General features: G+C 38.9%; 1 protein-coding gene across 1 annotated transcript; it reads right to left on the bottom strand.

Annotated features, from left to right (window-relative positions):
* Positions 1 to 8,815: 8,815 nt before the first annotated feature.
* Positions 8,816 to 15,030, bottom strand: LOC124297491 (uncharacterized). Its single transcript, XM_046748590.1, has 7 exons — positions 14,426 to 15,030; positions 13,338 to 13,400; positions 13,055 to 13,192; positions 12,770 to 12,931; positions 12,220 to 12,517; positions 11,793 to 11,953; positions 8,816 to 11,706 (listed from the first exon to the last, which is right to left on the bottom strand). Exons 1-7 carry the CDS (start codon positions 14,483 to 14,485, stop codon positions 10,612 to 10,614), a joined length of 1,977 nt encoding a protein of 658 aa, XP_046604546.1. The 5' UTR covers positions 14,486 to 15,030; the 3' UTR covers positions 8,816 to 10,611.
* Between the last annotated feature and the right edge of the window lie 5,670 nt (positions 15,031 to 20,700).

The following is a 20,700-nucleotide window of genomic DNA, read 5'->3' on the forward strand; positions in this document are numbered from 1 at the left end:
CTTTTTAAATCCGCAAAAATTTTCGCCAAAAATGCAAAGGGGTTAGCCTTGCTTTTTTTTTGGCCGAAAAATTTGAAGTTTCAGATTCAATTTGAATGACTCTTTCCCGACTGATTAGACTCCCTGAAACTCAGAAAACGCAGCGAAAACAGCGTGGGATCAACAGGAGAGAAGTTACGAAGGAAAAAGCACCAGCTGAAAAATGTCGAAAACACAGGTTCTCGTTTTTCGGCTGTAACTCTTGATGCGTTGATCGCAGCGTATTGTGACTGCGCCCAATCGATTTCTCTCGCAAAATTACGTCGGAATGGTGCATGAAAGAATTTATTCCAGCACTTTTCGAAATCGCGAAAATTTTCGCCAAAAATGCAAAGGGGTTAGCCTTGCTTTTTTTTTGGCCGAAAAATTTTAGGTTTCAGATTCAATTTAAATGACCCTTTCCCGACTATTTAGACTCCCTGAAACTCAGAAAACGCACCGAAAACAGCGTGGGATCAACAGGAGAGAAGTTACGAAGGAAAAAGCACCAGCTGAAAAATGTCGAAAACACAGGTTCTCGTTTTTCGGCTGTAACTCTTGATGCGTTGATCGCAGCGTATTGTGACTGCGCCCAATCGATTTCTCTCGCAAAATTACGTCGGAATGGTGCATGAAAGAATTTATTCCAGCACTTTTTAAATCCGCAAAAATTTTCGCCAAAAATGCAAAGGGGTTAGCCTTGCTTTTTTTTTGGCCGAAAAATTTGAAGTTTCAGATTCAATTTGAATGACTCTTTCCCGACTGATTAGACTCCCTGAAACTCAGAAAACGCAGCGAAAACAGCGTGGGATCAACAGGAGAGAAGTTACGAAGGAAAAAGCACCAGCTGAAAAATGTCGAAAACACAGGTTCTCGTTTTTCGGCTGTAACTCTTGATGCGTTGATCGCAGCGTATTGTGACTGCGCCCAATCGATTTCTCTCGCAAAATTACGTCGGAATGGTGCATGAAAGAATTTATTCCAGCACTTTTTAAAATCGCGAAAATTTTCGCCAAAAATGCAAAGGGGTTAGCCTTGCTTTTTTTTTGGTCGAAAAATTTTAGGTTTCAGATTTGATTTAAATGACCCTTTCCCGACTAATTAGACTCCCTGAAACTCAGAAAACGCAGCGAAAATAGCGTGGGATCAACAGGAGAGAAGTTACGAAGGAAAAAGCACCAGCTGAAAAATGTCGAAAACACAGGTTCTCGTTTTTCGGCTGTAACTCTTGATGCGTTGATCGCAGCGTATTGTGACTGCGCCCAATCGATTTCTCTCGCAAAATGACGTCGGAATGGTGCATGAAAGAATTTATTCCAGCACTTTTTAAATCCGCAAAAATTTTCGCCAAAAATGCAAAGGGGTTAGCCTTGCTTTTTTTTTGGCCGAAAAATTTGAAGTTTCAGATTCAATTTGAATGACTCTTTCCCGACTGATTAGACTCCCTGAAACTCAGAAAACGCAGCGAAAACAGCGTGGGATCAACAGGAGAGAAGTTACGAAGGAAAAAGCACCAGCTGAAAAATGTCGAAAACACAGGTTCTCGTTTTTCGGCTGTAACTCTTGATGCGTTGATCGCAGCGTATTGTGACTGCGCCCAATCGATTTCTCTCGCAAAATTACGTCGGAATGGTGCATGAACGAATTTATTCCAGCACTTTTCGAAATCGCGAAAATTTTCGCCAAAAATGCAAAGGGGTTAGCCTTGCTTTTTTTTTGGCCGAAAAATTTTAGGTTTCAGATTCAATTTAAATGACCCTTTCCCGACTATTTAGACTCCCTGAAACTCAGAAAACGCAGCGAAAACAGCGTGGGATCAACAGGAGAGAAGTTACGAAGGAAAAAGCACCAGCTGAAAAATGTCGAAAACACAGGTTCTCGTTTTTCGGCTGTAACTCTTTATGCGTTGATCGCAGCGTATTCTGACTGCGCCCAATCGATTTCTCTCGCAAAATTACGTCGGAATGGTGCATGAAAGAATTTATTCCAGCTTTTTTTAAAATCGCGAAAATTTTTGCCAAAAATGCAAAGGGGTTAGCCTTGCTTTTTTTTTGGCCGAAAAATTTTAAGTTTCAGATTCAATTTGAATGACTCTTTCCCGACTGATTAGACTCCCTGAAACTCAGAAAACGCAGCGAAAACAGCGTGGGATCAACAGGAGAGAAGTTACGAAGGAAAAAGCACCAGCTGAAAAATGTCGAAAACACAGGTTCTCGTTTTTCGGCTGTAACTCTTGATGCGTTGATCGCAGCGTATTGTGACTGCGCCCAATCGATTTCTCTCGCAAAATTACGTCGGAATGGTGCATGAAAGAATTTATTCCAGCACTTTTCGAAATCGCGAAAATTTTCGCCAAAAATGCAAAGGGGTTAAACTTGCTTTTTTTTTGGCCGAAAAATTTTAGGTTTCAGATTCAATTTAAAAGACCCTTTCCCGACTATTTAGACTCCCTGAAACTCAGAAAACGCACCGAAAACAGCGTGGGATCAACAGGAGAGAAGTTACGAAGGAAAAAGCACCAGCTGAAAAATGTCGAAAACACAGGTTCTCGTTTTTCGGCTGTAACTCTTGATGCGTTGATCGCAGCGTATTGTGACTGCGCCCAATCGATTTCTCTCGCAAAATTACGTCGGAATGGTGCATGAAAGAATTTATTCCAGCACTTTTTAAATCCGCAAAAATTTTCGCCAAAAATGCAAAGGGGTTAGCCTTGCTTTTTTTTTGGCCGAAAAATTTGAAGTTTCAGATTCAATTTGAATGACTCTTTCCCGACTGATTAGACTCCCTGAAACTCAGAAAACGCAGCGAAAACAGCGTGGGATCAACAGGAGAGAAGTTACGAAGGAAAAAGTACCAGCTGAAAAATGTCGAAAACACAGGTTCTCGTTTTTCGGCTGTAACTCTTGATGCGTTGATCGCAGCGTATTGTGACTGCGCCCAATCGATTTCTCTCGCAAAATTACGTCGGAATGGTGCATGAAAGAATTTATTCCAGCACTTTTTAAATCCGCAAAAATTTTCGCCAAAAATGCAAAGGGGTTAGCCTTGCTTTTTTTTTGGCCGAAAAATTTTAGGTTTCAGATTCAATTTAAATGACCCTTTCCCGACTATTTAGACTCCCTGAAACTCAGAAAACGCACCGAAAACAGCGTGGGATCAACAGGAGAGAAGTTACGAAGGAAAAAGTACCAGCTGAAAAATGTCGAAAACACAGGTTCTCGTTTTTCGGCTGTAACTCTTGATGCGTTGATCGCAGCGTATTGTGACTGCGCCCAATCGATTTCTCTCGCAAAATTACGTCGGAATGGTGCATGAAAGAATTTATTCCAGCACTTTTTAAAATCGCGAAAATTTTCGCCAAAAATGCAAAGGGGTTAGCCTTGCTTTTTTTTTGGTCGAAAAATTTTAGGTTTCAGATTTGATTTAAATGACCGTTTTCTGACCAATCGGACACCCAGGAACTCAGAAAACGCAGCGAAAACAGCGTGGGATCAACAGGAAAGAAGTTACGAAGGAAAAAGCACCAGCTGAAAAATGTCGAAAACACAGGTTCTCGTTTTTCGGCTGTAACTCTTGATGCGTTGATCGCAGCGTATTGTGACTGCGCCCAATCGATTTCTCTCGCAAAATTACGTCGGAATGGTGCATGAAAGAATTTATTCCAGCACTTTTTAAAATCGCGAAAATTTTCGCCAAAAATGCAAAGGGGTTAGCCTTGCTTTTTTTTTGGCTGAAAAATTTTAAGTTTCAGATTCAATTTGAATGACTCTTTCCCGACTGATTAGACTCCCTGAAACTCAGAAAACGCAGCGAAAACAGCGTGGGATCAACAGGAGAGAAGTTACGAAGGAAAAAGCACCAGCTGAAAAATGTCGAAAACACAGGTTCTCGTTTTTCGGCTGTAACTCTTGATGCGTTGATCGCAGCGTATTGTGACTGCGCCCAATCGATCTCTCTCGCAAAATTACGTCGGAATGGTGCATGAAAGAATTTATTCCAGCACTTTTTAAAATCGCGAAAATTTTCGCCAAAAATGCAAAGGGGTTAGCCTTGCTTTTTTTTTGGTCGAAAAATTTTAGGTTTCAGATTTGATTTAAATGACCCTTTCCCGACTAATTAGACTCCCTGAAACTCAGAAAACGCAGCGAAAATAGCGTGGGATCAACAGGAGAGAAGTTACGAAGGAAAAAGCACCAGCTGAAAAATGTCGAAAACACAGGTTCCCGTTTTTCGGCTGTAACTCTTGATGCGTTGATCGCAGCGTATTGTGACTGCGCCCAATCGATTTCTCTCGCAAAATTACGTCGGAATGGTGCATGAAAGAATTTATTCCAGCACTTTTTAAATCCGCAAAAATTTTCGCCAAAAATGCAAAGGGGTTAGCCTTGCTTTTTTTTTGGCCGAAAAATTTGAAGTTTCAGATTCAATTTGAATGACTCTTTCCCGACTGATTAGACTCCCTGAAACTCAGAAAACGCAGCGAAAACAGCGTGGGATCAACAGGAGAGAAGTTACGAAGGAAAAAGCACCAGCTGAAAAATGTCGAAAACACAGGTTCTCGTTTTTCGGCTGTAACTCTTGATGCGTTGATCGCAGCGTATTGTGACTGCGCCCAATCGATTTCTCTCGCAAAATTACGTCGGAATGGTGCATGAAAGAATTTATTCCAGCACTTTTCGAAATCGCGAAAATTTTCGCCAAAAATGCAAAGGGGTTAGCCTTGCTTTTTTTTTGGCCGAAAAATTTTAGGTTTCAGATTCAATTTAAATGACCCTTTCCCGACTATTTAGACTCCCTGAAACTCAGAAAACGCACCGAAAACAGCGTGGGATCAACAGGAGAGAAGTTACGAAGGAAAAAGCACCAGCTGAAAAATGTCGAAAACACAGGTTCTCGTTTTTCGGCTGTAACTCTTGATGCGTTGATCGCAGCGTATTGTGACTGCGCCCAATCGATTTCTCTCGCAAAATTACGTCGGAATGGTGCATGAAAGAATTTATTCCAGCACTTTTTAAATCCGCAAAAATTTTCGCCAAAAATGCAAAGGGGTTAGCCTTGCTTTTTTTTTGGCCGAAAAATTTGAAGTTTCAGATTCAATTTGAATGACTCTCTCCCGACTGATTAGACTCCCTGAAACTCAGAAAACGCAGCGAAAACAGCGTGGGATCAACAGGAGAGAAGTTACGAAGGAAAAAGCACCAGCTGAAAAATGTCGAAAACACAGGTTCTCGTTTTTCGGCTGTAACTCTTGATGCGTTGATCGCAGCGTATTGTGACTGCGCCCAATCGATTTCTCTCGCAAAATTACGTCGGAATGGTGCATGAAAGAATTTATTCCAGCACTTTTTAAAATCGCGAAAATTTTCGCCAAAAATGCAAAGGGGTTAGCCTTGCTTTTTTTTTGGTCGAAAAATTTTAGGTTTCAGATTTGATTTAAATGACCCTTTCCCGACTAATTAGACTCCCTGAAACTCAGAAAACGCAGCGAAAATAGCGTGGGATCAACAGGAGAGAAGTTACGAAGGAAAAAGCACCAGCTGAAAAATGTCGAAAACACAGGTTCTCGTTTTTCGGCTGTAACTCTTGATGCGTTGATCGCAGCGTATTGTGACTGCGCCCAATCGATTTCTCTCGCAAAATTACGTCGGAATGGTGCATGAAAGAATTTATTCCAGCACTTTTTAAAATCGCGAAAATTTTCGCCAAAAATGCAAAGGGGTTAGCCTTGCTTTTTTTTTGGTCGAAAAATTTTAGGTTTCAGATTTGATTTAAATGACCCTTTCCCGACTAATTAGACTCCCTGAAACTCAGAAAACGCAGCGAAAATAGCGTGGGATCAACAGGAGAGAAGTTACGAAGGAAAAAGCACCAGCTGAAAAATGTCGAAAACACAGGTTCTCGTTTTTCGGCTGTAACTCTTGATGCGTTGATCGCAGCGTATTGTGACTGCGCCCAATCGATTTCTCTCGCAAAATTACGTCGGAATGGTGCATGAAAGAATTTATTCCAGCACTTTTTAAATCCGCAAAAATTTTCGCCAAAAATGCAAAGGGGTTAGCCTTGCTTTTTTTTTGGCCGAAAAATTTGAAGTTTCAGATTCAATTTTAATGACTCTTTCCCGACTGATTAGACTCCCTGAAACTCAGAAAACGCAGCGAAAACAGCGTGGGATCAACAGGAGAGAAGTTACGAAGGAAAAAGCACCAGCTGAAAAATGTCGAAAACACAGGTTCTCGTTTTTCGGCTGTAACTCTTGATGCGTTGATCGCAGCGTATTGTGACTGCGCCCAATCGATTTCTCTCGCAAAATTACGTCGGAATGGTGCATGAAAGAATTTATTCCAGCACTTTTCGAAATCGCGAAAATTTTCGCCAAAAATGCAAAGGGGTTAGCCTTGCTTTTTTTTTGGCCGAAAAATTTTAGGTTTCAGATTCAATTCAAATGACCCTTTCCCGACTATTTAGACTCCCTGAAACTCAGAAAACGCACCGAAAACAGCGTGGGATCAACAGGAGAGAAGTTACGAAGGAAAAAGCACCAGCTGAAAAATGTCGAAAACACAGGTTCTCGTTTTTCGGCTGTAACTCTTGATGCGTTGATCGCAGCGTATTGTGACTGCGCCCAATCGATTTCTCTCGCAAAATTACGTCGGAATGGTGCATGAAAGAATTTATTCCAGCACTTTTCGAAATCGCGAAAATTTTCGCCAAAAATGCAAAGGGGTTAGCCTTGCTTTTTTTTTGGCCGAAAAATTTTAGGTTTCAGATTCAATTCAAATGACCCTTTCCCGACTATTTAGACTCCCTGAAACTCAGAAAACGCACCGAAAACAGCGTGGGATCAACAGGAGAGAAGTTACGAAGGAAAAAGCACCAGCTGAAAAATGTCGAAAACACAGGTTCTCGTTTTTCGGCTGTAACTCTTGATGCGTTGATCGCAGCGTATTGTGACTGCGCCCAATCGATTTCTCTCGCAAAATTACGTCGGAATGGTGCATGAAAGAATTTATTCCAGCACTTTTCGAAATCGCGAAAATTTTCGCCAAAAATGCAAAGGGGTTAGCCTTGCTTTTTTTTTGGCCGAAAAATTTTAGGTTTCAGATTCAATTTAAATGACCCTTTCCCGACTATTTAGACTCCCTGAAACTCAGAAAACGCACCGAAAACAGCGTGGGATCAACAGGAGAGAAGTTACGAAGGAAAAAGCACCAGCTGAAAAATGTCGAAAACACAGGTTCTCGTTTTTCGGCTGTAACTCTTGATGCGTTGATCGCAGCGTATTGTGACTGCGCCCAATCGATTTCTCTCGCAAAATTACGTCGGAATGGTGCATGAAAGAATTTATTCCAGCACTTTTTAAATCCGCAAAAATTTTCGCCAAAAATGCAAAGGGGTTAGCCTTGCTTTTTTTTTGGCCGAAAAATTTTAGGTTTCAGATTCAATTTAAATGACCCTTTCCCGACTATTTAGACTCCCTGAAACTCAGAAAACGCACCGAAAACAGCGTGGGATCAACAGGAGAGAAGTTACGAAGGAAAAAGCACCAGCTGAGAAATGTCGAAAACACAGGTTCTCGTTTTTCGGCTGTAACTCTTGATGCGTTGATCGCAGCGTATTGTGACTGCGCCCAATCGATTTCTCTCGCAAAATTACGTCGGAATGGTGCATGAAAGAATTTATTCCAGCACTTTTTAAAATCGCGAAAATTTTCGCCAAAAATGCAAAGGGGTTAGCCTTGCTTTTTTTTTGGTCGAAAAATTTTAGGTTTCAGATTTGATTTAAATGACCCTTTCCCGACTAATTAGACTCCCTGAAACTCAGAAAACGCAGCGAAAATAGCGTGGGATCAACAGGAGAGAAGTTACGAAGGAAAAAGCACCAGCTGAAAAATGTCGAAAACACAGGTTCTCGTTTTTCGGCTGCAACTTCTGATGCGTTGATCTCAGCGTATTGGGACTGCGCCCAATTGATTTCTCTCGCAAAATTACGTCGGAATGGTGCATGAAAGAATGTTCACCAGTAATAATCGAACTCATCAAACTTTCTTTCACAAGATAAAGAAAACATTCGAAAAATACCGAATTACGATGTACAACAACGTTCCGAAGATTCAAATTCATTGTTCTAATCGTCAATCATAATACCAGCCTAAGTAGAAAAAGCAACAGAGAGGCAAAAATATGGGTGACGTCGGGGGAAACAGAGTGCTCTCGGGTACTCTTTAACGTTCGACAGTACTTCGGAATTGACTTCGGCTCAGGACGTCATTGGCTAAAAAGAGCATCTTCGGCCGGAAAATCTGCTTTTGCCAAAAATCAGCCGAAGGTTCGCCGGAAGTCGAAATTCTTCATCAGCCGCCGAAAACGGACAAACTCGTACAAACGTGCGCGAGTTTCGTGCCGGTATAGGTACTGATATCTTATTTTATCTCAATAAAGAAATAAATATCTAAATCGAGTACTTCTCTTATCACTACGAACATGCATAATACCAAATAATTCTGACACAACCTTCATCGATATCACTATGGTTTCTAGCCAGTGTCATCATAAAATGTCTCATCAAAGTTTCGGGTTTGGCTTTGGCTAGGGTCGGTCAATCGGCTTTGGCCAAAATCTGACCTTCAGTCGAATACCATGAGACACCTCAAGATTCAGAGTGCTCGTAAGGAAAGAAAAAAAAAATAGGGTACGATTAAGGAAAAAGGAAACCCACTGTCTAGCCTGTACTAGAGACACACAGTAGCATCATCTGTAAAAATCATGAATTTTCTAGGATGATAGAAGACTAGTCGGAGAATTTTTTAGTATCATAACTCTTATTCAACATGTACAATAGGGCTAAGTGTAACATTAAAATTACAAATTTAGTGAGCATTATGAGCTATCTTGAATGTAGTCATCATGAATGAGGATGATAAAACTGCGTCTTTACATGGATTATTGGTATAGATAATGGTATATAATATTATGCTTATTACTCATTAAATCTTTTATCATCACGCTGTTTTTTAAAAATTAGTTTCGTACAAACGAAATACAACCACTGTCGTTTAATAAAAAATACATCTATATCATGTCACTATCCATACTTGGACCAAAAATTATCGAAACGTATCTACAGCTGTATCATTATGAATATGAAGGTACTGATATTTTGCAAAAAATGCAACTAAAAGTCATGAAGAATTGCCTGTTTTAATGAAAAAAAAAAAAAATCGTTAAATCCACACATAATGTAATAAAATATCTTATCCTTGAGCAACGAAGGTTGGTGTTTACTTTACTCTACGCATCGGTTCGATTAAAGAGTACAGAAATTAATACAGTGAGCTACTGAATGTACAAATCTATTGGTGAATGTTCTAGTATTACAAATCCATTTCAATTTTTGCGTATTTCTATAACTCATGCAATGATTCGTGATCGGTACTTATTATATCGCATTAATTACATTTTCTTTTCTATTATGCTATATACATGTCTATACTAGGCATAGATACATATTTTCTAATTGATTCGTATTTACAATGTGAAAAACGAAATAACAAGATGAACTAAACATGATAAAACATTGAACAGAAGGCTTAGATTTGCTAAGAACATGTTAGGATATTGGCAAGTGTTGTTAATCGGCCTTAAGGCCTTTTTTAGCATACGCTAAAGCATTAAAATCTTTGAAATATAATAAAAACAATTCTCTTTGTTAAAATATGGGCAAAAATTGTACTGTTTCAGTACCCGTGTTATCGACGTGAGGCACTACTGAAATATAGTTGAGTTCGTTTAGTGTAAGTATTAGGAAAAATTGAGCCTCGATTGATGAGTAATTTACCCACGACTTTGTTTATATATAACCTAAAGTCCTTTGATCTGGGTAAAATTGATTTATATGTTGTTCTCGATCATAGGATGAGATATTCCAAGTTCAACATTATCTTACAATTATTTCAGTTATTTCGACCGTAGGTATGATTAATTAAATATTATGTCTGAATCGTCGTATTACATTTTAAAAAGTTTGTTATATTACAGGGCGAAATAACTTAATGACCTCACGATCTCGCGTTTAAGGTTTTTCTTTTTTTTCCCAAGCATTGCAGGTAAAAATATTAATCTACACGTATGTATGTATAAGACAGTACTTATTTAAATAATTGCATTCACACTCAACCTAGATCTGTAAGTTTTAGTTTCGAGAGACAAACTCCTAAACTTGGCACAATAGTTATTTTCCATGAAAAATAATATCATTTAGGCCGGTTACCCCAGTACATTTGTGCTCAATTTTCATCTATTCCCAGTAAGAGAATTATATTCTTGTCTTACAAGTGTAAAATTGAAAGAATCAGTAGAAATTTGAACTATCACAACCCCATATTATTTAAATTTTTACAGGTGAATGAATTAAATGAACAAAATGAAACACGATTCACATCTATGTTAAAAGTGTAAAATGTTAAAAGTTCGATGTTAGCGCGGATAAAAAAACAAAAATATTTTACGAATTGAATGCAACTTTTCATTTTGTTTCATCACAATTTATAGTTATGGTCAGGGCATGGAGGTGCTCTTCATCACAAAGTAAATATTTTCAAAAATTTGAACCACCCGGAAAAGTTGTAAAACTATGGTTTTCAGCCAAGTTCGTCAGGCTGCAACTTTTGTCTCTAGAAAATTGCGTTTCTGGAAATCTTTGAATAAGTGATAGCAGCGGAAGTTCTCTGACACTTGAAGTTTTCGAACTTGGCCTTTTAGTTCTTGGACACTCCACGAAATCTCTGTTCAAGCTATTTTCACAAGATTTAGCTATCTCTAATTTAGACGTTAGTCGACGCTTGACAGGAGTAGAGCTTGAACTGTTATATCCAAGCTTACTTTTATCATTACTGATACGATTTTCATTCAATTGATGAACATTATTTTTAAGCTTAGAATGGGTGCCATCACATTTGCTAAAATGGAACATTTCTTCGCAATCATTTTTCGAATTACACTTTTCTTTACGCAATCCCAACGATCTTACAACATTTTCATCGCTTTGAGAATTTAATAGGTTTTCGAAATTCGATTCAGTGATGTCATCTATTTCCAAATTCGACAGATCCACTGAAATTTTCTTTTTCGCATAAGTTAGGTTGATGTTTTGCGAATCCATGCCACTCGGCCCATCACGTTTTTCAACATTGTCTGCAGTACCTTCTTGTCGACTAATCGGACAATTTTCACTTTCGACGTCATTGTTCAATGAAGCTGAAAGGGTATTTTGAGTTTTCGAAGGAGTTTCAGATGAGATCGAACTTGAATTAGTCGTTTGCTCAGCCATTGAGTGCCAATCTTTATAACATATCGCCGAGTCCGTTCGTTCTAAAGGTCTTTTAACAGTGGTTAACCCGTGATTGAATGATATTCTAGATTCGTTATCGTAATTGTTCCGTGACCTTTGAACTTGAGGCGAAATTTGACAACAGTTATCATCAGACACTAGGCCGCTTTCACTGAACTTAAAGTCACCAAAGTCTTTACTCACTTCATCTGTGGTAAAGGAATTTAGCTTTCTAATGGGTAAGGTATTAAGCCTCTCAACACTGGCCTGTAACTCCAACTCCCATTGACTCGAATTAGACTCGCTTCCATCGACAGAACGAGTACTGAGTTGTTCCATTCGTTGTTTCAAGTCGTCAACATCCTGCAATGAAATGAAAGATATTTTAGAATAATTGACCAGTAATTTCATAGCTGATATTAGAGTTGATTAGTAAGTTGAGTAGCCACCTCGAAGTCCCGAGTTCTTTCATCGATGTCTGGTTCACTGCTGGCTAAAGAGTTTATCCTGCTTAAGCTCAATTTATCCAATTCAGCTTCATAACTTAAACTTGCCGTCGGACTTATAAGCTCAGCACCAACACCAGGTTCTCTCGGCCCCTTGGTCATATCTGAAATTTTTTTTACGAATTATGCGTAATTTTCAATGAAAACACTCTAAGAGCCCAATTACGAACAAATTTAGACAGATCATTGTTTAAATACCCTGGTATTTTCATGTATTTTAATTTTTATCTGCACAAGGGAATATTATCACGGATAAATGTCACTCGGTGAATTTTGATCGTGACTTCTAACACGTTTAAACTTAATTATGACGGAAATCGTTGACAAGACCAATTGCATAATATCAAAGAATTTTGCATAGATTATGTACCATAGTCTCGTCTACGCTGATGAATTTGATTGCTGATGTCCTCCAGTATTCTGAGACTTCTGGCATAGGTATCTTTCGCTTTTTTAACTCCCTTCTGCAAACATTCCACTCTTGCCTTCTGAGTTGCCAGCATCTCGTCACACTGAGCTCTGATTTCAAAATACGGTTTTGATTTGATTATTGCTCTACGATGTTTCTCCTCAAGCTGTTGAACCTTTTTTTCAGCATCGTGAAAGAGAGTTGCTCGCCTCAGATGCTCTCTTCCGCATTCGGCTTTTTGATTTTCCGCATCCATGACCTGTTTTAAAATTCAATGATTCACATTGCGTTAAATGATGTACTGCAGCGATGAAGAAATTAGCACTAAGCTCTTGACGATTATCACAGTTGGTTGAATTGAGAGTTCTAATTTTTTTTCTACCATTGAAAACTATTAACACGTTCAATCTAGAACAGGCAATGCTGGTAATGGGATGAAAGTGTGTCAGGTTAATAAGAACTCAGACGAAAATTGATAGAGTTATCGTGAAAAAAAAAACTTTTATCCTACCTTGATAGTTGCATGATTCAGCATGTCTTGCCATGCTTGATCAAAGTTCCACTCATGACGATGCGAAATAAATCCTGCCTCGGCCAAAGTGACGGTTTCTTTCGCTGCAGAATGGATTTCGCTAGCCCTCTGGAAGAGCTGTGCTTGACGTTGACACTGTATCTAGAATACATGATGAGGAAATTTTATATTTTTCAATTGCTTGGTTCGTTAAAATAATTTTATAAAATTGTAATTATAATATTCATAAAAAACAAAAAAGAAACTGTAACAATAGTTACAAACCTGAGCCTGCTGAGCCACTTCTAATGCTTTGTAATAACATCTTGCTTTCTCTATGCAGCCTGTTCCTATTTTATTCGCTATCTCTTTCAATCGTCTTGTCGAATCTGATAACAATTGGCGAAATGCTGTGTGCGCTTCCTGGAAAAGACATTAATAGTATTGAAAAGAATTTGTAATAAGCAATGATTCCAGTTATTTTAAGGTTTTATTTAGCACCTATATGTGCGTTATATGAAATTTGCGATTATACATTTACTTCTAGATGAATAATTTACCAACTTACATCTAATTCAATTTCTAGTTTATTGATTTCGTCTGTGCAATTGTTGAGATTCTCCAATTCGATCTGAAAGTAGAAAACAATCAATTATGTGTACTATAGCATTGTTCTACTGCTGCAATGAAGCAGAATCGTGTTTCTAGATCACAATTATTTGAAAGTACCGAAGTGGTTGTTAGCTATAGCGATGGGATAATTAATGCCACGTATGCATCAGTTGTGAAGTTTCGATCAAGAAGTGAACAAAACAAAAAAAAAAATAACACAATGAAGGCGTAGAAGCTCAGTTATCAAGTATTCATAAACATTGCTACATTATGCATCTTTCGTGATGTGAAAACTGCATCGCTCGAAAAATGTTTGTTACTGAAACATGTGGTTAAAACATGTAGTTGTGACATTAGAAAAATGTCTACTCTTACAAGTAGTTAATAAATTGGTTATTCCAGTGAAAAGTCAAGGTTTCCACAAATTTCCCTCTTTTGAGTAAATATTGAACCACGAGCTACGATTTAATACATTCCAATTTGTAGAAAGAAATCGCCTCGCGTTTTTTCCGTCAGCAGTATTACACTAAAATTTGCAACTCAAACAAATATGCCGAGACTAAAGAACGACGAGTTACCTACGTGACGAAATGTTTTCTAGAATTTAAATACCGTGGTCTACACGTGGGAATTAGTGTGCGTGTACGCATCCTGCCTGTGACTCATGAATGATTAAACACACCTTGACGCACGGTAATATTTGCACAAAAGATTATCAGTAACAATCGTAGGTGGGAAGTAGGGGGGAAAGCATCGACGGGGTTTAGAAAATAAAATCGGAACGCAGGTCGAAAGATGATTAGCATTCGTTGAGGTGAAAGAATGAACGCACGGGATGTAAACGAAGTAGGGCAAGGTGCCAGGCCGTGTCAGGTAGCGCGAGCCGCCGATTTACGGCGGTGAAAATTTCGTAAATGCGAACACAAAAGGCTGACCTAACCTAACTTAACCTGACTCCGACAAGCAATGTTGCAAATGAGACTGATCGTGCTGGAGAGCGGAAAAGTGGAGAAGATGTCGGAGATGAGAACGAGTTTGGCTCACCTGAATGCGGGGGTCCAAAGGACCCTCAGCGTCGACGCTCGCGTCGTCCGAGGCGTCCATTCTCTGTTTTTCAGCTTCATTTAACGTCTCCGAATCATGATGCTCTCAGGCAGGAAGCGCGGCTCTTCTCAGCTCTTCTCCTCTTGCCGTCGGCGAAGGACCTGCCTCGCGTAGTTTGTTTCACTGCTCGACATTTACGTAACGATTCAGGTTTAAAAATACGTATTAAGCGTATTAGAGAAGCAGAGGCAGAACGGTGAAGATGGGCGGGGGAACGGCCAGGTTATATTTTCCGAATCCGCGAGGTTCGACGCCACAGTCACACCGCGAATAACTGGGAGCGCGAAACTGTTGGCGGCCTGTCGAGACGATCTGCGATTGCGTTGCTGTGTCGTGTTGTATCATCCGTCTGGCGATCATTTGCATACAGTAAATGTCATGATTTCATTCAAAGGTCACGCGTACTGCTCTTCTCCTTCTCCTTCTCTTCCCCCCTCAGCTGCAAACTGACTAATGGCCCAGCTCGCCGTGGGCGAATAATAACTCAAATCAGTACCATAACCTTTTCTTTCACAGGCCGAAGCTACGGTGGAAGAAGTGGATGCAACGCAAAATACCGAAACACGCAGAGATGAGTAGGTCTCTGATAAACGTAAGAGCGTTCCTCCCACTCACCGTGCCGACAGTGCTCGAGAGATGGCTTGGCTTGACAAATGACAGCTTATACGCTACCCACGCTACAACTCACGGAAGCGAACTGAAGTTGTGTACCTAACGTAGCCATCTTGCGCTCACCTGTTAGGTGGTATGCGTATGACGTCATGGGGAATTCCGTTGCGTCGGTAAAAGAGATTACAAGTTTTTCAAATGAATTGAAAACTTCAGCACCTCGTAGACCTTTCCACGTTGCGTCCGATCAATTATTGGTTCATCATTTTACAATTAGACAAAGATCGTTCCCGGATTAATGCAAGCAAATTTACCCTCGAATTTACTTTAAGGGTATACAGTTTTATATCTTTACCGACTGAGTAAACTCATCCCTATTCTTCATATATTGAACGAACAAATGAACGGGAAAGGTTCAAATTTCGATGGTGCATCGCTCTTTTGTAACAGAATTTGTGCAGCTTTCTCACAGGTGCTACCATTCTTGTATTTCCTGCATTTCTGAGGCTATAAAGTCCATGGACGAGTTACTTTCCGCGATATGTATATTTATGCATCGCAGTGTACCGGCTGTGCGATAAGAGTCAATCATCGCCTAATTCATGAATGACGTTGCTACACACAGCCAGCTACGGGTAATCTTTTTAAACAAGCAAAAGGACACGAAATCAGCCCTCAGCAATATTTCAAATGGATTTGGCCGGTAGTCGATACTCGTGGCGATTTAGTCGGTAACAATAGGGCCGTTATCTTATATTGGGACAAGGTATTTCGATCGGTAAGTCAGTTGGCCACGCCAACTGATACAGGGCGTTTATTTAAACAAACAATGTTCCCCCGGGCTTACAATAGTTTGCCCAGTTGAATTCTCGGCAGGTCTGTCCAGCTTGTTTTATAGCGAGCTAGCTAAAACCATTGGAACTAATTGTAAGAAAAATGAAAAGAAAAAGACTGTGAATAAAATGATGTTAAACAAATCAATTTGTGTTGCCTAATTTATCTTTCCAAATAGTAGTAAATCGGAACGGTAATACTTTCCAATTATATTTGGGATATTTTGAAAAGAATTATGCATGGTATGAATACAAGTCATTCTCTATCTGATGAAATTATTAAAAATTTATAGGTAGAGAGCTGATCTTTATACAGTTTTCAAGATTTCTCTGACGATGCTTTTACATCGAACGTTATTTCAATGGAAATAAACGTGTTGCGTAGAACAACCGATATTTAGATTCGGTCAGACGCAAAAGAAGTCAATTATAGTCATGCCCGGTAAAAACTGATTGGACGGTCTGAATTGCAAAATAGTTACGTGATGCGAATATGATCACGGATTCCAATTCCAGAGACGATAACACGAAATTAAAACCGCTGCTAATTTTCAATCGGTTTAAAAGATTAAATTTTTCTCTCTCAGGCGTAATTTTCATTTTTCAGTATGAATCAATCGCAAATTTCAATAGCGCCATTACTCACTTACTCCGTTCAAACGGACTGTTTTAAAATTGAATTAGCACGAAGTGGTCTGTACAATCTACGCACGGCATTTGCGTACGGTGCATAATGTGCAATATTTTTCAATGGTTAATAAACAGGCGCAACTCACTCGAGCGATGAACGATAAGTCATGCCTTATTACCGTACAGTTAACCGTAGCTATACATACCTATATCTGTGTATAGATTGAATCAACGTACGTACTCAACTTCAACTGCATCGCGTTGTAAACCAAGTCTGTAATCGTATACGTCTGCAATAAAACAGTGGTTTTGTATAAAAAAAAAAAAAAAAAAATCCACATAAATAGAGCGTGTCATTTCAAAAAAACGTTGAATTGAAACGTTGGTTGCACCACGGCGAATTGAATTTTCATTCTATCGTAAAATCAAATCTTCGGTGACATTGAACTCGAATTACGCACGCGAAGCGTTATGTCGTTTTAATCATAAGTGCAGTAGCAGTTCTCTCACACGATAACATGCAGAATGAAACACGCGCAGCAACAATATGGCAAAATTATAGCTCTGTTGTTGAACTGAATGTTATCATGAAACATTAATACGTGATTCGATCATCAAACCTCAGGTTTAGGTGCATATGTTGGTGTACTGTGAATACGTTAAGTACACATATGACGGTGTCGTGCATTATTTTGACCTACTGCGCAATTTGATCGTCAAATATTATGGTGTCTCCTCCCATCAAAGTCGACCTAAAGCAAACCGCATTCATGCACTATACGTATATCTATATTCGTATGCAGCGGAAGATAAGCATCGCACAGTACGCATGGCTGACTTTTAATTAAGATAATAGACCGTGGAACGTGCAGGGAAGGGATTATCGTCGAGAAAGGCCACCGGTGTATGGTGATAAATTACAACCTAAGATTTCGCCGAATTCGCTGTAGAGGATATTTATACATACCTATTATACGTGTACATATAGAGATTTCAATTAGAAGTAGATCAAGAATCGGGATGAGGGTGAGGATCTTGCGGATGATGGATCACGCTCCAAACGCACACACGATCAGCTTTTCGCCTGTACTTGAGATTTATCTCCAACGAACAGCGCAATCACATTTCTTATCCCAGATGGCAGACTGAGAGAAATTTTTAGGTCCGGTTACCGCTCATTCCTTAACTATTTTCATTTCTTACCACAATCGAAAAATATAGTTCTAGGTACAAAATGAAAATTATTTTTCTAGCTGTTACCGGAAAGTCTAATATCCGTTGCTATTCTTTCTCATTACGATCGCTGCTGGCTATATTTTCTTGCGACTGTTGCGAAAATTTAACGCTTGTGGAACAATAAATTGACGTTAAAGTCTTGTTTAGCTAAAAAAGTAGAGTAAACCTCACGAACTGATCTTCCATTGCAATAACCAAAAAAGGATCGACAATAGCGCAAAATGGTTAGGCGTACCTCGTTTTTCGTAATTCCAACAATATTCAAACAGTTTTTTTTAACGATACCTGTTGTACTGAATTTTTCTAGTTACTGTAACAAATGAAATTTTTCTCAGTGCGGGAAAACAAAAATTGAAGAACGACGATGGTCTAAAAAGTTTAGGCATCTTAGGCATTCAAATATTTGCACTTGTTCTTTGACACGTGATTTGCGAATGCTGGTAAATCATGATATTCCATAAAAGTATGATGAAAAAGACAACGAACGCCTTATTATTGTCGTTAGCATTGAAACGCCGCAAGTATGGTAGCGAACGCGAAATTTAATTCCGGTAATATAGAGAAATTTATGATTACGATAAAGAGGAGAAAATTTCACCCGCGATGGGTGATTCTTTTTTATTTTTTTTCTATTGTTCATCGTCAGGCTGATACGCGTTCCAGCGACGGTTGATTGTTACAAGGTATCATTTTATTCCAGCGTTAATTAACCAATTAAAACTTGACTGCTGTCCCCTGCTAGGTTCGCCCCTTCGCTCGGTTTGTGTCCGTTAAAATATTTAGACACCACGGGCATAGTATACATGTATCATGTGTATTTTATGACAAGTCGTTTGTTTAAGGCCGCATATAAACCGGCTGGAAATAAAAGCCCTTCATATCCGGAAATAACGTATTTTATTTCCCAGACATTGCTCAACGCTTGCAGATGTCGTTGCTGCAGGTATGTTATAACAATTTACAATCCTAGGTATAATAAGTAATATAGCCCACTGTTGTCATTGGCGAAAAAATTTGTAAAATGTGAAACGAAATTTAATTTAACGCTTCGGCAATTCACTGAATTTTTCGTCGAGCGCACAGATTATTTCAGCACATTTTTAATGCCGATAATGCAGGATTGAAAACAAATTAACCCAGTAGATTCGATGAAATATTATACAACAATATGTGCATAATTGTCTGCACAGTGATTGGCTCATCGTAAAATTGATGAGTGCCGATCAAACGAGCCATTATCATCGAATCGGGGTTATACTTGACACTAAAGCTCCCGGAGTGATAATTTACTCATTTAACACGATGATGTTTAATTTGAAGCTGGTTTACATTGCGGATATATAATATACGACGCGGTGATGCGATTCTAGATGTGCTGCTTGAAAGTGAAATTAATATTATTACAATATTTCACACGCCAATAATAAAAATTAATCAAAATTTCTTTACCTCCAATTTTTTTTTTTGTCGATAATTTACAGGAAAATGTGAAAAATATATCAGAAAATTAAAAGGAAAAGATTTTCGTAGAATAGGCTTCATGTCTTAAGAATTTCTTCACGATTCTCTGATGTGAAAAAATTTCCGAGCGGACGATCGTTTTTTTTTTTTGGTCTTCTTTTTCGTTTTTGCAGGAAATCTTTTTACCGGCGTATTACTTTGGGGGGATAAGATGAGTATATCAAGTTACATCACGTGCACAGCTTGTCACTCGGTTTATCATGCTATTATAATCCAGTGTATAACAGGCCAGTTTAGTTGCGTGTTATAATGCCGAGGGTTTCACGCATCGCACGATCTGTTATCATTTCACCTCAGGCAATCTCGGCTTCGTCGCATGTATACACGATTATCCCGAATGGGTTGACCTATAATACCGCAATATAGTTTGCTAAATAAGTGCTAACTTATAAGCAAAAGCGGTATTTCGTCGTTGGTTCTTTATGGCGGATATCGGAAACCCTCGAATCGGAGTTACAGAATTATGAGTTCCAGAGTGACGAAGCTTATGACGAAACTGTAATAAGACACGTACGAAACTTTGAAACAAAAGGGCTCGCGAAATAAGCGTTGGAATCACTTGCACGTCACTGACTTTTTCGATTTTCACTTAAACAGTTTCACGCGATAATTTTTCATACGCGAAAGATGCGGACTCAAAGTCTGACATGGTTTGAGGAAAATGTATATTACTAAGAAACAGGACATTAGATTTATGGTAAGAGATGTTCGGAACTTGTATTTTCAACGATTTTTCTCGACGATTAAGTGCCGCGTATTTGATACGCTGAACAATTGAGTCGCAATTATCAATCTAGAGGAAAAACAAGCTGGCTTTAAACTGATCGTAATAAAAAGCCCTTGAACTTCCCGTTCTCATACTACAGGTTCCAAGTTCATAGAGAAAAAAAAGAACAATATCCAAATCGAATTTCGAACTAAATATGCAGATTTGTGATCGACAATTTTAAAGTCCTCGGATACCACATTACGTGAAAATATAACGTTTTTTTTTTTAATTTTGAAACACTAGAATGGATCCAACGTTACAAATTTTGTAAGTCTGACTTTGGATTCGTTATCGGTCACTCAAGAAACCTCCGTCTACCAATTTCTACCAAAATCGGAATATTTTTAGATTTTTTCCTCCATATTGGATCGCCGTTTTGGATTTCGCAATCGGACTTCAGATTCGTGATTAGCGACCCAAAAAATCTTACTATACAAATTTTCATTCAATTCCATTCATCCATTCTCAAGATATCGTCATTTAAATAATTGTAAAAGTGCCCAACCGATCAAAGCCAAAATCTAATCAGTTCTAAGTTTGGAAAATCCGCGTCGATTATCTCCAAAATCATTGAAATCCTGTAACTGATTCTCGAGATATCGTCGGAAAAAAAATTG

The sequence above is a fragment of the Neodiprion virginianus genome, chromosome 2 (assembly GCF_021901495.1).
Source record: "Neodiprion virginianus isolate iyNeoVirg1 chromosome 2, iyNeoVirg1.1, whole genome shotgun sequence".
Lineage (NCBI taxonomy): Eukaryota > Metazoa > Arthropoda > Insecta > Hymenoptera > Diprionidae > Neodiprion > Neodiprion virginianus.